We start from the raw sequence: 18,433 nt of genomic DNA, 5'->3' as shown, positions 1-18,433 counted from the left end.
GTGACCACACTGATCTCTCCCTTGTCTGGTCTACCCCAGACAGAGCATTGTATCCTTCCGGCTAGTCAGTCAAAGTTCTACCAAGTTACTAGCAAGGTTTAAGTTATAACAATTAAACTCTGTTGTACTTAATTGATCCAGACTGGTTGAATTATTTTACTGAAATTAAATTACACAAGCCTCTAACGGCAGAGCTGTTCCCGATCACAAAGATGGTTATTAAAACTTTGAGAAATAGTAGACCTGTCAACCCTGATGACCTATGACCGCCGGTCACTCCGCCTTACAAGTTAGATCTGATTCGTGACGTCACTGATGGTGACTTACAACTCAATAATTAGAATACTCTTGATGTTGTACCCAGTACTATTATACAATACAATTTTAATACAAAATGAATAAAGGCTAATTTCTCTAAATTACTGAATACTATAGGACGATTCATTATACGCAGCTATGAACAAAGCGTCGGTTATTTCCACCGCGAATTCCCCTGGGGGTCAGGTCACCATGCGGGCTCAGCTTCCCATCCTCTTTTGTCGATAAACCACTCTGGATAATTCTTACAACAGCCTAGTTTGTTACAACAATACCCCAGACGGTGGAACACCCCCACAATACCCCAGACGGTGGAACACCCCCACAATACCCCAGACGGTGGAACACCCCCACAATACCCCAGACGGTGGAACACCCCCACAATACCCCAGACGGTGGAACACCCCCACAATACCCCAGACGGTGGAACACCCCCACAATACCCCAGACGGTGGAACACCCCCACAATACCCCAGACGGTGGAACACCCCCACAATACCCCAGACGGTGGAACACCCACCACAATACCCCAGAGGGTGGAACACCCACCACAATACCCCAGAGGGTGGAACACTCCCCACAATACCCCAGACGGTGGAACACCCCCACAATACCCCAGAGGGTGGAACACCCCCACAATACCCCAGAGGGTGGAACACCCCTACAATACCCCAGACGGTGGAACACCCACCACAATACCCCAGACGGTGGAACACCCCCACAATACCCCAGACGGTGGAACACCCCCACAATACCCCAGAGGGTGGAACACCCCCACAATACCCCAGAGGGTGGAACACCCCCACAATACCCCAGAGGGTGGAACACCCCCCACAATACCCCAGACGGTGGAACACCCCCACAATACCCCAGAGGGTGGAACACCCCCCACAATACCCCAGAGGGTGGAACACTCCCCACAATACCCCAGAGGGTGGAACACTCCCCACAATACCCCAGACGGTGGAACACCCCCACAATACCCCAGAGGGTGGAACACCACCACAATACCCCAGACGGTGGAACACCCCCACAATACCCCAGACGGTGGAACACCCCCACAATACCCCAGAGGGTGGAACACCACCACAATACCCCAGACGGTGGAACACCCCCACAATACCCCCAGACGGTGGAACACTCCCCACAATACCCCAGACGGTGGAACACTCCCCACAATACCCCAGAGGGTGGAACACCCACCACAATACCCCAGAGGGTGGAACACCCACCACAATACCCCAGAGGGTGGAACACCCACCACAATACCCCAGAGGGTGGAACACCCACCACAATACCCCAGAGGGTGGAACACCTACCACAATACCCCAGAGGGTGGAACACCCCCACAATACCCCAGAGGGTGGAACACCCCCACAATACCCCAGAGGGTGGAACACCCCCACAATACCCCAGAGGGTGGAACACTCCCCACAATACCCCAGAGGGTGGAACACTCCCCACAATACCCCAGACGGTGGAACACTCCCCACAATACCCCAGACGGCGGAACACTCCCCACAATACCCCAGACGGCGGAACACTCCCCACAATACCCCAGACGGTGGAACACTCCCCACAATACCCCAGACGGTGGAACACCCCCACAATACCCCAGACGGTGGAACACCCCCACAATACCCCAGACGGTGGAACACCCCCACAATACCCCAGACGGTGGAACACCCCCACAATACCCCAGACGGTGGAACACTCCCACAATACCCCAGACGGTGGAACACCCCCACAATACCCCAGACGGTGGAACACTCCCCACAATACCCCAGAGGGTGGAACACCCCCACAATACCCCAGAGGGTGGAACACCCACCACAATACCCCAGAGGGTGGAACACCCCTACAATACCCCAGACGGCGGAACACCCCCACAATACCCCAGAGGGTGGAACACCCCCACAATACCCCAGAGGGTGGAACACCCCCACAATACCCCAGACGGTGGAACACTCCCCACAATACCCCAGAGGGTGGAACACCCCCACAATACCCCAGAGGGTGGAACACCCACCACAATACCCCAGAGGGTGGAACACCCCTACAATACCCCAGACGGCGGAACACCCCCACAATACCCCAGAGGGTGGAACACCCCCACAATACCCCAGAGGGTGGAACACCCCCACAATACCCCAGAGGGTGGAACACCCCCACAATACCCCAGAGGGTGGAACACCCCCACAATACCCCAGACGGTGGAACACCCCCACAATACCCCAGAGGGTGGAACACCCCCACAATACCCCAGAGGGTGGAACACCCCCACAATACCCCAGAGGGTGGAACACCCCCACAATACCCCAGAGGGTGGAACACCACCACAATACCCCAGAGGGTGGAACACCCCCACAATACCCCAGAGGGTGGAACACCCCCACAATACCCCAGAGGGTGGAACACCCCCACAATACCCCAGAGGGTGGAACACCCCCACAATACCCCAGAGGGTGGAACACCCCCACAATACCCCAGACGGTGGAACACCCCCACAATACCCCAGAGGGTGGAACACCACCACAATACCCCAGAGGGTGGAACACCCCCACAATACCCCAGAGGGTGGAACACCCCCACAATACCCCAGAGGGTGGAACACCCCCACAATACCCCAGACGGTGGAACACCCCTACAATACCCCAGAGGGTGGAACACCCCCACAATACCCCAGAGGGTGGAACACCCCCACATTACCCCAGACGGTGGAACACCCCCACAATACCCCAGAGGGTGGAACACCCCCACAATACCCCAGAGGGTGGAACACCCCCACAATACCCCAGAGGGTGGAACACCCCCACAATACCCCAGAGGGTGGAACACCCCCACAATACCCCAGAGGGTGGAACACCCCCACAATACCCCAGGCGGTGGAACACCCCCACAATACCCCAGAGGGTGGAACACCCCCACAATACCCCAGAGGGTGGAACACCACCACAATACCCCAGAGGGGTAGAACACCACCACAATACCCCAGAGGGTGGAACACCCCCACAATACCCCAGAGGGTGGAACACCCTCCACAATACCCCAGAGGGTGGAACACCCCCACAATACCCCAGAGGGTGGAACACCCCCACAATACCCCAGAGGGTGGAACACCCCCACAATACCCCAGAGGGTGGAACACCCCCACAATACCCCAGAGGGTGGAACACCCCCACAATACCCCAGAGGGTGGAACACTCCCCACAATACCCCAGAGGGTGGAACACCCCCACAATACCCCAGAGGGTGGAACACCCACCACAATACCCCAGAGGGTGGAACACTCCCCACAATACCCCAGACGGTGGAACACCCCCACAATACCCCAGAGGGTGGAACACCCCCACAATACCCCAGAGGGTGGAACACCCCCACAATACCCCAGAGGGTGGAACACCCCCACAATACCCCAGAGGGTGGAACACCCCCACAATACCCCAGAGGGTGGAACACCCCCACAATACCCCAGAGGGTGGAACACCCCCACAATACCCCAGAGGGTGGAACACCCCCCACAATACCCCAGAGGGTGGAACACCCCCACAATACCCCAGAGGGTGGAACACCCCCACAATACCCCAGACGGTGGAACACCCCCACAATACCCCAGACGGTGGAACACCCCCACAATACCCCAGAGGGTGGAACACCCCCACAATACCCCAGACGGTGGAACACCCCCACAATACCCCAGGGGTAAAAAACCTCCGACAATGACCACAGCTCAAAAATAATCTAAAAACTAAATATTCCTCGAGTAGGAAAATTCCCATTTGAAAATTCTCAGAAAATAGAAATTTTGTGAAACAGGAATTTGTCAATGGAACAGCGAGCGTCGATAGAGAAGTTATCCTCAGCGGCTGAATGGGATATATAGACGAGTATGACTACACAAGCCGATAACTGATGGCGTCAAAATCTAAGTTATAGAAATGGGTTATATAACAGATGATCTGCGGGATAGAAGCTAGATAAGCTACATAAATACTAGTTCCTCCTATATTATAGTAGAGGACAAAAGCTATAGGACGACTATAATTATTATAGTAGAGGACAAAAGAGAGAGACTGACTTATACTAGAGGACAGAAGCTATAAAAGTACTATATTATACTAGAGGACAGAAGCCACAGGAGGACTACATCATACTAGAGGACATAAGCCACAAGAGGACTACATCATACCAGAGGACAGAAGACAAGAGGACTACATCATACCAGAGGACAGAAGCCACAAGAGGACTACATCATACCAGAGGACAGAAGCCACAAGAGGACTACATCATACCAGAGGACAGAAGCCACAAGAGGACTACATCATACCAGAGGACAGAAGCCACAAGAGGACTACATCATACTAGAGGACAGAAGCCACAAGAGGACTACATCATACCAGAGGACAGAAGCCACAAGAGGACTACACTATACTAGAGGACAGAAGCCACAAGAGGACTACATCATACCAGAGGACAGAAGCCACAAGAGGACTACACTATACTAGAGGACAGAAGCCACAAGAGGACTACATCATACCAGAGGACAGAAGCCACAAGAGGACTACACTATACTAGAGGACAGAAGCCACAAGAGGACTACATCATACCAGAGGACAGAAGCCACAAGAGGACTACACTATACTAGAGGACAGAAGCCACAAGAGGACTACATCATACTAGAGGACAGACCCCACCGGAGGACTACAAGACAATTACCTGAATTTACCTATCTCCCTAGCGGCCTCGACGAGGACAGTAAGCCGGCGGCTAGTCAAAGATTCCAGCATTTGTAACAATATTTATCGAGAAGGATTTTGAATTTCAACAGAATTTTGGGCATTTACGGCCTCGGCGGGTAGGCGGTTCCACGGGTTCATCACCCCTGTGGCTGAAGAGGGCAGCGCCTGCTTTCACTCCAACATTGTGGCTAGTTCAGCATTAAAGGCTAAGGGATAGGAGGGGGCTGTGCCCCCTAACAGGAAAACATTCCAGGCTTCTCACATAGGTAAGTTAATATTGAAAGGGAATGTTTTCTATGCAGACGAAACGTTCCATTGAAAGAAAACGCCTCCCACTGCCCCCTATTGGATCAAACGCCCCCTAGTGGAAAGAAGCGCCCCCCCCCAGTGGAAGGATAGCACCCTCCCCCCCCTCCCTTGGTGTAAGGTAACGTAGCACTACGGCCCAACCACTACCGCCCGGGGCCCACGTTGACGTCACTGGCACCATTACCATTTACCTGCGGCAGATCCCCAGCTGCGGAGATGCAACCATAAATTTTTCTCCCGCCCTTTTTTCTCAAGTGTCTGGAGAGAGGATATTGCCCGCGGCAACACCTCGCCTGAGACACTTAACAGTGCGTGGAGGGATTACTCACGCCCGGAAATGGCACCGTTTTAACGGGAGGGAGGGGGGGGGGGGGGAGGGGGAGGGAGGAAGGAGGGGAGGGAGGGGAGGGGGAAGGAGAGGGGTGGGGGTGGAGAGGGGTGCCCAGACACCAGGGACTAGATTCACGAATAAGTTACGCAAGCACTTACGAACCTGTACATCTTTTCTCAATCTTTGGCGGCTTTGTTTACAATTATTAAACGGTTAATGAGCTCCGAAGCACCAGGAGGCTGTTTAGAACAACAACAACAGTTGATTGGCAAGTTTTCATGCTTGTAAACTGTTTAATAAATGTAAACAAAACCATCAAAGATTGAGGAAAGATGTACACGTTCGCAAGTACTTGCGTAACTGCTTCGTGAATCTGGCCTCTGGATGGCATTTCTGGGCATGTGCCCCGGAGTTGGCAGCTCTGGAAAGTGCCTCGTGGATAGCATCTCAGACAGGGATGCCAACCCTGGCAGGGAACACCAGCGTCCCGCATAGCATGTTTTGTTAAGCTAGAGAATCGAGGCTAATGATACTAGATTGAAAATCTGCTACTTTAAAAACAGGGCAAGATACCTTTTAACTATATGAACTTTCCCAAGCAAGAGACGCTACAAAAGCCCGTTTTACAAGATCGTAACACTAAAAAAAAGCCTCGTATAAGGTCCTAACACTACAAAAGAGCCACTTACAAGATCCTAACACTACAAAAGAGCCACTTACAAGATCCTAACACTACAAAAGAGCCACTTACAAGGTCCTAACACTACAAAAGAGCCACTTACAAGGTCCTAACACTACAAAAGAGCCACTTACAAGGTCCTAACACTACAAAAGAGCCACTTACAAGGTCCTAACACTACAAAAGAGCCACTTACAAGGTCCTAACACTACAAAAGAGCCACTTACAAGGTCCTAACACTACAAAAGAGCCACTTACAAGGTCCTAACACTACAAAAGAGCCACTTACACGGTCCTAACACTACAAAAGAGCCACTTACACGGTCCTAACACTACAAAAGAGCCACTTACAAGGTCCTAACACTACAAAAGAGCCACTTACAAGGTCCTAACACTACAAAAGAGCCACTTACAAGGTCCTAACACTACAAAAGAGCCACTTACAAGGTCCTAACACTACAAAAGAGCCACTTACAAGGTCCTAACACTACAAAAGAGCCACTTACAAGGTCCTAACACTACAAAAGAGCCACTTACAAGGTCCTAACACTACAAAAGAGCCACTTACAAGGTCCTAACACTACAAAAGAGCCACTTACAAGGTCCTAACACTACAAAAGAGCCACTTACAAGGTCCTAACACTACAAAAGAGCCACTTACAAGGTCCTAACACTACAAAAGAGCCACTTACAAGGTCCTAACACTACAAAAGAGCCACTTACAAGGTCCTAACACTACAAAAGAGCCACTTACAAGGTCCTAACACTACAAAAGAGCCTCGTACAAAGTCGAATTATAACGACGTGACACATTACATAGAGCAAGAACCTCAAACGGGCATATTAGACTAGTAAGTTTTCTATAGTCACTGTGAGAGGTGTGAGAGTAGAGAGGGAAGAGTGGGGGTGCATGGGGTGTGGGAAAGAGGGGAAAGGGGGGAAGGTTAGCTGGTTGGGCCCCTTGGTGTAAGGGGATACGAGGAGAAGCATGGAAGAGAAGATTGGAATGGGAGTGAAAATTGGCTCGTGGTAGGGTGGATAGGAGGGGAGAAGGACTGGGAGGGGACACAGGAGGGGGAGAGGGGAGGTGGGAGAGGGGAGGTGGGAGAGAGGGGGCCGGGTACTCACCCACACAAGGATTGTTGTGGACGCGTCGGAATATCCTCTCACACTTCCTCTTCTGGCGGTCCGTGGGACAGATGCACCCAAACATGGGCGACATCTTCAGCTTGCTCCACGAACTGAGACATTTGTTCCTATAGGGAAGAGAAGGTGTCGTGTACAGCTTGGTGAACCTTGCCTCTGGGAACACACGCAAGTGGTGAGAGAGAGAGAGAGAGAGAGAGAGAGAGAGAGAGAGAGAGAGAGAGAGAGAGAGAGAGAGAGAGAGAGAGAGAGAGAGAGAGAGAGAGAGAGAGAGACAGAGACAGAGACAGAGACAGAGACAGAGACAGAGACAGAGAGAGAGAGAGAGAGAGAGAGAGAGAGACAGAGACAGAGACAGAGACAGAGACAGAGAGAGACAGAGAGAGAGAGAGAGAGAGAGAGAGAGAGAGAGAGAGAGAGAGAGAGAGAGAGAGAGAGAGAGAGAGAGAGAGAGAGAGAGAGACAGAGAGAAGTGCATCAATCATTAGGTTAGGTATAAACTAAATACATATACAAGGAATAACAAAACACAGATGCAACAGTTAAACATTACTAAACATTTAAAACATCTCCCAATAATCTTGCAATTAACAATTTTAAACCAAGAAGAATCTAAAAAAAAAATATATATATAAAACTATAGCCTATGAAAACCATTGCTTAAGAAAAATACACCGACTTTCCTATGAGGAAAAGCGACCGAATTAAAGCGACCGAATTAAAGCGACCGAAGAAAAGCGACCGAAGAAAAGCGACCGAAGAAAAGCGGCCGAAGAAAAGCGACCGAAGCAAAATGACCGAAGAAAAGCGAACGAAGCAAAGCGACCGAAGAAAAGCGACCGAAGAAAAGCGACCGAAGAAAAGCGAACGAAGCAAAGCGCCTGAAGAAAAGCGACCGAAGAAAAGCGACCGAAGAAAAGCGACCGAAGAAAAGCGACCAAATTAAAGCGACCGGCTCTAAAAAAAAAAAAAAAAAAATCTGCACTCGTCTCCACTGTGAATATGGAAGAGACTACGAGCCTCGTCTCTGACCTAACGACTCTCAAATTGTGGTACTTGAGACGACCCCTCCTTCCACCTTCCCTCCACCGCACAACACGTGTACTTATGCTCACTGTAATCTCTCACTCACACATTAACACACGACGATAGAAGAGTTTGCGGAGACATGATCACCACATGCACGATTCTCAGTGGAATTGATAGGGCAGATAAAGACAGTTTAACACGGGGGACATACGCACTAGGGTACACAGGTGGAGACTTGAGTTCTAGGAGATATTAGAAGGAATGTTTTTAGTGCTGGAATAGTTAAGAAGTTAAATGTATTAGGCAGTGATGTGGTAGAGGCCGACTCCATACACAGTTTCTAATGTAGATATGATAGAGCCCAGTAGGCTCAGGAACCTGTATACTAGTTTGATTGACAGTTGACAGTCGGGACCAAGGAACCAGAGCTCAACCCCTGCAAGCACAACTAGGTGATTACACGACACACACAATGCACTCACACTCAAAGTAACTAAAACAAGCATGAGTGCAAGAGCAGCTCGCGCAAGTGGAACACATGCCAACATGTAGAGGGAAGCACGGGAAGGAAGAGATAGAGTGCGGAGAGGGTGGGAAGCACGGGAAGGAAGAGAGAGAGAGAGAGAGAGAGAGAGAGAGAGAGAGAGAGAGAGAGAGAGAGAGAGAGAGAGAGAGAGAGAGAGAGAGAGAGAGAGAGAAACAGAGAGAGAGAGAAACAGAGAGAGAGAGAAACAGAGAGAGAGAGAAACAGAGAGAGAGAGAAACAGAGAGAGAGAGAAACAGAGAGAGAGAGAAACAGAGAGAGAGAGAAACAGAGAGAGAGAGAAACAGAGAGAGAGAGAAACAGAGAGAGAGAGAAACAGAGAGAGAGAGAAACAGAGAGAGAGAGAAACAGAGAGAGAGAGAAACAGAGAGAGAGAGAAACAGAGAGATAGAGAAACAGAGAGAGACGGAAGAACAAGAGGAGAGAGAGAGGGAAGGAGAGATTCACGCAAAGATTAATTTTAATTACGATCTCTAAATATAACTCAGGAAAATCTATAACACTGTCCAACACCGTCTGGTTCACCCCATAAACACCGACAAATACATCTACATAAACATTGGTCGTAGCCATGTTTCCTTAGGCAAGAAAATATATATAAACATACTTGGCCCATGGCACACTTCTGAATTATTGTACCAATTATTTTTTTTATTATTTTACTTTACTAGAAGTTGCAAAGATATTCTATTGTTTGAATTCTCAAAAAAACATTAAAAATGTAGATTTGAATTTCTTGCATTGTCAGTAATACACAGGATTGCAAGGGTGACTGTGTTCTGGAACCATGGACGTTAGTCAGTAAGGAGGAGGAAACAGATCGAATGAGAGGGAGAAAGGGTGAGAGAGCGGGGGAGGGGGGAAGGGAGGGAGGGGGATAGGGGGAGAGGGGGGAAAGGGGGAGAGGGGGGAAAGGGGGAGAGGGGGGAGAGGGGGAGAGGGGGGAGAGGGGGAGAGGGGGGAAAGGGGGAGAGGGGGGAAAGGGAGAGCGGGAGCACATGGACACATAAGGGACACTACAGCTGAATCAGTTCCCACAGCCAAAGCTATTACAGCACTTTCATGTGAACCCGCCGGAGGAGCTGGGCCCTTTACCGTGCATCTATATCAACATGTGATAGTGACCCAGCACCGTACTTTACCGTGCATCTATATCAACATGTGATAGTGACCCAGCACCGTACTTTACCGTGCATCTATATCAACATGTGATAGTGACCCAGCACCGTACTTTACCGTGCATCTATATCAACATGTGATAGTGACCCAGCACCGTACTTTACCGTGCATCTATATCAACATGTGATAGTGACCCAGCACCGTACTTTACCGTGCATCTATATCAACATGTGATAGTGACCCAGCACCGTAACCTCATCACCAACGAACCTCACCCACCAACTGAAACCTGATCGAAGCAGCAGGGGACAGTCTCTTCAGCAAGAGTAAGTCAAATATTACGTGTGATCTCCGTAGAGTTGAGAAAAAATCTCGCACACTTCAGCTTTCACTCTCGTGTTCTTGAAGATATCCTCACAGTGTACCTAAAATTTACCAGTGCAGGCTACTGAACATATGACCATCCTGCGAGATGGGAACTTTTAATATCACTGCTATCTTATTCACTCTTGTGTTGATGATATCCTCATAATGCACCCGTCAGTGCAGATTGCTTATCACCGAGTGTGATAAGTGATTCAAGTGTAATTGAGTCTGTCAGTGCAGACTACTTGTCACGTGCCTCTGATTAACCATCCTGTGATGGGGATGTTTTAGCATCACGTAGAGAGACACACACTTGACACACACTGTACTGCCCTTCACATAGTCTAGAGCAGCTGCACAAATACACATGTACCTTAAAGCTTTGATAACAAAATAAAAACTACAATATTATTCAATGTCCCCGTCAATGAACCCTTGAGAGCTGGCGGTACGTGGTACCTCAAGACTTGCACTTGATTCACTCAAAGGTTCTAGAGTATATCCTGAAAACAAACCGAAACTGTCTATTTTCCGCTAGTTACAACTTATAATAAAGTTGTTACATCTTGGCTTGTAACAACGTGTTAGAACGTCGTTACAACTTGCTATATTGCTGGTTAGCAAGTTAGCTGGTTAACACCTCCTAGCTGGTTAGGAGGTGTTAAACCTTGTTCGAACGTTGTACCAACGTCGTTGTTTCGGTGTGTGTTTATCCTCATAATACAGCCAAAGTTGGCCAGTGATGACTAGTGATCAGTCACCTGCATAACTAACCATCCTGCGAGATGGGGGATGTTTTAGAATTATTCCGCTAGTTCTTGACACTACAATCCTTTACATAGTACATTATAACTGCGTAAATATACATGTACCAATGTTAATAAATATTCAAAATTGATATAATTTATCCGCCAAAATATACAAATTACTGTATGCGTGTGGGAAAAAAATTGACGAATCAGAAAACGAGTAAAGAAGAAAAAGCCTTAAAGAATCGAGAAATAAAAATTACAATCTAATAGGTCAATAAATACACCTTTTATCGTCAAGACATTTCCCCTTGCAAACTGGGCACTATTTCCTTCTCGCGACATTTGCATTTCCCCAAGATCATTTCCTGGTGTGGACTTTTAGACACCCTCTACGGGTGCTTCCTCCCTCTCCCTCCACGTCCATTTCCTTCCTCCATCACATGATTGCTGCTCCCACCCCAAATGTTTCCTTAAGGTGATCATGTCACCAGCGGTGAAATGTAACTTGTGCTCGTGATAAACGTATAGTGTGAGAGAGCGCGAGCGTGAGAGAGCCAGCGCCAGAGAGCCAGCGCCAGAGAGCCAGCGCCAGAGAGCCAGCGCCAGAGAGCCAGCGCCAGAGAGCCAGCGCCAGAGAGCCAGCGCCAGAGAGCCAGCGCCAGAGAGCCAGCGCCAGAGAGCCAGCGCCAGAGAGCCAGCGCCAGAGAGCCAGCGCCAGAGAGCCAGCGCCAGAGAGCCAGCGCCAGAGTGCCAGCGCCAGAGAGTACTCACCTAGTTGTGCTTGCGGGGGTTGAGCTCTGGCTCTTTGGTCCCACCTCTCAACTGTCAATCAACAGGTGTACAGGTTCCTGAGCCTACTGGGCTCTATCATATCTACACTTGAAACTGTGTATGGAGTCAGCCTCCACCACATCACTGCCTAATGCATTCCATCTGTTAACATTTCTGATACTGAAAAAGTTCTTTCTAACGTCCCTGTGGCTCATGTGGGTACTCAGTTCCACCTGTGTCCCCTTGTTCGCGTCCCTCCAGTGTTGAATAATCCATCCTTGCCTACCCTCCCTTACCCCACACACACACACACACACACACACACACACACACACACACACACACACACACACACACACACAGTGAGTGAGTGAGTGTTTTTACTATTTGTTCCTGAAGAATCGAGCCGTTAGCTCTTGAACCCCGCCTGTCTAACCATTAGTAGTACAGATTCTTAACCGATTTTTGCCTACAGTTTTCTCTCTCTCTCTCTCCCCCTCCCACATTCCTCTAGCTCCCTCTTCTGCCTCCCTCCCTGCCTCCCTCCCTCCCTCTCCCCCTCCCTTCGCTCCAGGATGGGACCAAAACAATGTCGCTTCTCCATTTTGTGAGTTGTAGTTTGGTAATTTTTTCAGCCTCGTTATTGTGACTCATCGGCACTATACAAGCCTAATCTTCTCCCGGAAAGAGAGATTCTGAACCAGGTCTACACCAACGGTACTGCACCGTTGGTGTAGATCACCAGTATCCATGGTGCCACCAGAAGAGCACCAGCGTGGCACTAGGGTGTGTGGGGAAGGACTTGGCACTCCTCGCGATCTGAGCTAAGCAAACATTCTTAACGACCATTACGAAGATGACATGGGGTCCTGTGGCACAGTGGTCTACGTCCTCGACTCTCAATCGACGAACTCGGGTTTAGTCTCCAGATAGAATATAAACAAGTGAACACGTTTCATATCACCTGATGCCTGTGTTCACCTAGCAGTAAATAGCAGGCAGCTGTCGTGGGTTACATCCTCGGGAGGGTCAGTAGTTGACCTACAGGACCCTCGACAACCCAAAGTACACACACCTCCTGCCCCCTACAAGAGGGAATTACCACCAGCTGATTGTCTCATTAACGAGATAACGACAGAATCCAGGTGCGTGTTTTTTTTTAGCAGCTGCGTGGACATATGGGTGGGGGTAGAACGCCCCCTACCTCTCCTCTCCCTGCCTTACACCCCCCTACCTCTCCTCTCCCTGCCTTACACCCCCCTACCTCTCCTCTCCCTGCCTTACACCGCCCTACCTCTCCTCTCCCTGCCTTACGACCCCTACCTCTCCTCTCCCTGCCTTACACCCCCCTACCTCTCCTCTCCCTGCCTTACGCCCCCCTACCTCTCCTCTCCCTGCCTTACGCCCCCCTACCTCTCCTCTCCCTGCCTTACGCCCCCCTACCTCTCCTCTCCCTGCCTTACGCCCTACCTCACGTCCCTTACCCCCCCCACTCTGGTCCTCGGAGCACATTATCTGGCGGTACTGGCAGCTCCCCCATCATAACTCTCCTGTCTGTGTGCGTCGTCCCTGGCCACTCACGCTGCCCCTCACACCTAATGACTTCCTACCACGATAAGAAAAAGGGGAGAGTGAGGGGGGAGTGAGAGGAGAGTGAGGGGGGAGTGAGAGGGGAGTGAGGGGGGAGTGAGGAGGAAGTGAGGGGGGAGTGAGGGGGAGAGTGAGGAGGAAGTGAGGAGGGAGTGAGGGGGGATGGAAGTGAGAGGGGGATGAGTAGTGAGGGTGCCCATGGGAGCAGTGCCACCACGGCCACAGCTTCACGCCCCCGCTACCAACTAGGGGGGAAAGTTTGTAATGTCTTCTTCTCTTGCGGGGGACAGGACTAATAATAAATCAAGTTTAAACAAAATTAGAAGGACCAGATTACTATCCTCAGCGGCCGAGGCTCGACCAGAGGCTGGCACTGTGGCCCACCACCCCCTTCACCCCCCCCTGGCACCACCACCACCACCACCTTCACCACTACCAATAAGATAACCTGGTCATCTATATGTAGCGGACGGGAACAGGACAGGAAGAAAAACAGTGAGGGAACAGGGAAGGAGAAAGGGGCACAGGGAAGGAATATAGAAGTGTAGAAAAGGGAATTTCAAAACAAAGAGAAACAAGGAGTAAAGAGGACGAATGAAGGGTGCAAGAGAGAATGGAATAAGAGGCAATAGAGATAAAGAGGAATGAAGACGAGAGAGGCAGTTGGTGTGGTGAGGGACCAAGACAAAGATAGACAGAGATAAATATAAGGCGACAGACAGACACACAAGGCAGAGACTGAGACAGTAGGAGAACAAGAGACAGAAGATGAAGCGAGGGACAGAAGCGTCCGACAGCTTTACACACAAACAAACACTTTTTTACCATTTCCGATGGAGAGGGAACACAAATATTGTATAAACTTTCTTTATATTAATCTTTAATCTTCGTATGGAGGTTTGAGGAAGTGTCAAGAGTATGAACACCACACCTGTGCTGGGGCAGGTGTGGAAGGTGTCTATACTAGCACCACACCTCTGCTGGGGCAGGTGTGGAAGGTGTCTATACTAGCACCACACCTCTGCTGGGGCAGGTGTGGAAGGTGTCTATACTAGCACCACACCTCTGCTGGGGCAGGTGTGGAAGGTGTCTATACTAACACCACACCTGTGCTGGGGGCAGGTGTGGAAGGTGTCTATACTAGCACCACACCTCTGCTGGGGCAGGTGTGGAAGGTGTCTATACTACCACCACACCTGTGCTGGGGCAGGTGTGGAAGGTGTCTATACTAACACCACACCTGTGCTGGGGCAGGTGTGGAAGGTGTCTATACTACCACCACACCTGTGCTGGGGCAGGTGTGGAAGGTGTCTATACTAACACCACACCTGTGCTGGGGCAGGTGTGGAAGGTGTCTATACTAGCACCACACCTGTGCTGGGGCAGGTGTGGAAGGTGTCCATACTAGCACCACACCTCTGCTGGGGCAGGTGTGGAAGGTGTCTATACTACCACCACACCTGTGCTGGGGCAGGTGTGGAAGGTGTCTATACTACCACCACACCTGTGCTGGGGCAGGTGTGGAAGGTGTCCATACTAGCACCACACCTCTGCTGGGGCAGGTGTGGAAGGTGTCTATACTACCACCACACCTGTGCTGGGGCAGGTGTGGAAGGTGTCTATACTAGCACCACACCTCTGCTGGGGCAGGTGTGGAAGGTGTCTATACTACCACCACACCTGTGCTGGGGCAGGTGTGGAAGGTGTCTATACTAACACCACACCTCTGCTGGGGCAGGTGTGGAAGGTGTCTATACTAACACCACACCTCTGCTGGGGCAGGTGTGGAAGGTGTCTATACTAACACCACACCTGTGCTGGGGCAGGTGTGGAAGGTGTCTATACTAACACCACACCTGTGCTGGGGCAGGTGTGGAAGGTGTCTATACTAACACCACACCTGTGCTGGGGCAGGTGTGGAAGGTGTTTATACTAACACCACACCTGTGCTGGGGCAGGTGTGGAAGGTGTCTATACTAACACCACACCTGTGCTGGGGCAGGTGTGGAAGGTGTCTATACTACCACCACACCGGTGCTGGGGCAGGTGTGGAAGGTGTCTATACTACCACCACACCGGTGCTGGGGCAGGTGTGGAAGGTGTCTATACTACCACCACACCGGTGCTGGGGCAGGTGTGGAAGGTGTCTATACTAACACCACACCGGTGCTGGGGCAGGTGTGGAAGGTGTCTATACTAACACCACACCGGTGCTGGGGCAGGTGTGGAAGGTGTCTATACTACCACCACACCACCTTCATCTCACCAGCCAAACACTCAACACGGGGAAAAATCAACAGTTCCCTTCACTACGATGTGTTCCCGCCTCCCAAAGGCATTACTGGACCCCCATCTTTACACACTTGGGTTCAATGGCAGAGAGTTTACGTGTCTAGTGTGTGAAAGTAGGTTCTTATAACAGTGATAAATCAATTATTCGGGTACAAATATTCCAGTTTTTACAATTTTAAACTTTACAGTTTCTACACTGTACCGTTTTATACAGCCTGACGGTAAGAGTTATATTTCATTCATTCCTGTTAACATTGTCAAGTGCAGAGTAGAAGTAAAGGTAATTTGATTGATGAAGATTAAGACACCAAAGGTGACACGGGCATGAATAACCGGTAAAAGGAAATTTGTTTTAGATTCAGCTACTGGGAATAAAAGGTTCAAGTAGCACGGGCTATGGTGAGCCCGTAGTGGACTTATCTGGCACAGGAGCGGGGCTGAAACTTTGGGGCAATCTGTTGGCGCTGGCGATTATATAACCCAGAGTGGAGTGAAGGGGGTGATACAGGCGCCAGTGTCTTTAGTTTCCTTCCTTCTTATGTTCCTAATTAAGGATGGCAGGCGGGTAGCCGTCATAAGAATATGACAAGTAGGGAAACTGTCCTCTCACACGCACGCGCACGCACGCACATACGCGCGCGCGCACGCACATACGCGCGCGCACGCGCACACGCGCACGCGCACACGCACACGCACACACACACAGGGTAGATAAAGACAGGCTGTTTAACATATGGGGCACACGCACTAGGGGACACAGGTGGAAACTGAGTGCCCAAATGAGCCACAGAGATATTAGAAAGAACTTTTTAAGTGTCAGAGTGGTTGACAAATAAAATGCATTAGGAAGTGATGTGGTGGAGGCTGGCTCCATACACAGTTTCAAGTGTAGATATGATAGAGCCCGATAGGCTCAGGAACCTGTACACCTGTTGATTGATGGTTGAGAGGCGGGACCAAAGAGCCAGAGCTCAACCCCCGCAAACACAACTAGGTGAACACTCACACATTTATTTTAAAATACCAAAATAATAATCTATATCCTGCTCCTCTGACCGCTGGCTCTGGAGTAGTGATTAAGGCTTAGCAATTTTCTTGAGAGTGTTCCTGTTAATTATTGAGTTTTGGGGGAGCCGGTCGGCCGAGCGGACAGCACGCTGGACTTGTGATCCTGTGGTCCCGGGTTCGATCCCGGGCGCCGGCGAGAAACAATGGGCAGAGTTTCTTTCACCCTATGCCCCTGTTACCTAGCAGTAAAATAGGTACCTGGGTGTTAGTCAGCTGTCACTGGCTGCTTCCTGGGGGTGGAGGCCTGGTCGAGGACCGGGCCGCGGGGACACTAAAGCCCCGAAATCATCTCAAGATAACCTCAAGATTGTGAACTAGTGTATTTGGCGGCCCAAATCGGGAATGTATATGTATGTCTCACTGTTAGGTTACTCGATATACTAAAAACTATATTGCTTTTTATAACCCTTCTTCCTCTACCCCATCAGTCGCCCAACCACTTGATCTGGACGGTAGAGTGACTGTCTCGCTTCATGCAGGTCGGAGTTCAATCCTCGACCGTCCAAGTGGTTGGGCACCATTCCTTCCCCCGTCCCAACCCATATCCTGACCCCTTCCCAGTGTTATATAGTCGTAATGGCTTGGCGCTTTCCTTTGATAATTTCCTACCTCTACCCTGCCCGCACAAAACCCTTCAGCAATCTTGAGGTTATCTTGAGATTATTTCGGGGCTTAGCGTGCCCGCGGCCCGGTCCTCGACCAGGCCTCCTTTTTGTTATGTTACACCCCCCCCCCCCAGATAACATGGCCGCTGGCTCGATAACATGGCCGCTGGCTCGATAACATGGCGCTGGCTTGATAACATGGCCGCTGGCTTGGGGGATTATCTCCTTATCTAGATATCTGTCCCTGATTCGAGAACATTCGTTCCAATCATTTAATATGGTTTTCAGGGTCTACCAGCCTCTACCAATCACCATAACGTTGCACTTCTCCAGGTTGAACTTTCGTAGCCGAGCATCTTACCTGTTCTTAAGCATGTCCAGGTCCTCCAGGAATGTTCTGCAGTCCTCCGTTCTGACTCCCGTTATCGGATATACCTCAATCGCAAACAATGATAGCAGACTAAGCTATATTCTGTGATGGCACACTGACGAATATGAGCAATAGCTCTTGGACCGACCCCTTGCGTCTCCTCCTCTCACTGTAGTGCTATGTTCACACAGTTGGAAGGTGTCATTCTTTACAACAGTAAAGATGAAGTCTGCACTTTTTCTGTATCAAAATTGTATTAAAATTGTACCAAACAACCCAAGCTCAGCCCCCGCAAGCACAGGAAATTAACAAAGAATAATATTAATAATCCCCGCAAGCACAACTAGGCTCGTACTGTCATAGAATTAATAAGACTCTCAGACAAGACGTCCTATTGAAGAATTT

General features: G+C 50.1%; 1 protein-coding gene across 1 annotated transcript in view; it reads right to left on the bottom strand.

Annotated features, from left to right (window-relative positions):
* Positions 1-18,433, bottom strand: part of LOC123745882 (uncharacterized) — a 210,830-nt gene that overhangs the window by 71,111 nt on the left and 121,286 nt on the right. The window contains exon 10 of the mRNA XM_069317747.1: positions 7,505-7,632. Within this exon, the coding sequence (XP_069173848.1) occupies positions 7,505-7,632 (128 nt within the window). The remainder of the gene's footprint in view (positions 1-7,504; positions 7,633-18,433) is intronic.

The sequence above is a fragment of the Procambarus clarkii genome, chromosome 88 (genome assembly GCF_040958095.1).
Source record: "Procambarus clarkii isolate CNS0578487 chromosome 88, FALCON_Pclarkii_2.0, whole genome shotgun sequence".
NCBI classification, from domain to species: domain Eukaryota; kingdom Metazoa; phylum Arthropoda; class Malacostraca; order Decapoda; family Cambaridae; genus Procambarus; species Procambarus clarkii.
This window is presented reverse-complemented; position numbering and strand designations above follow the sequence as displayed.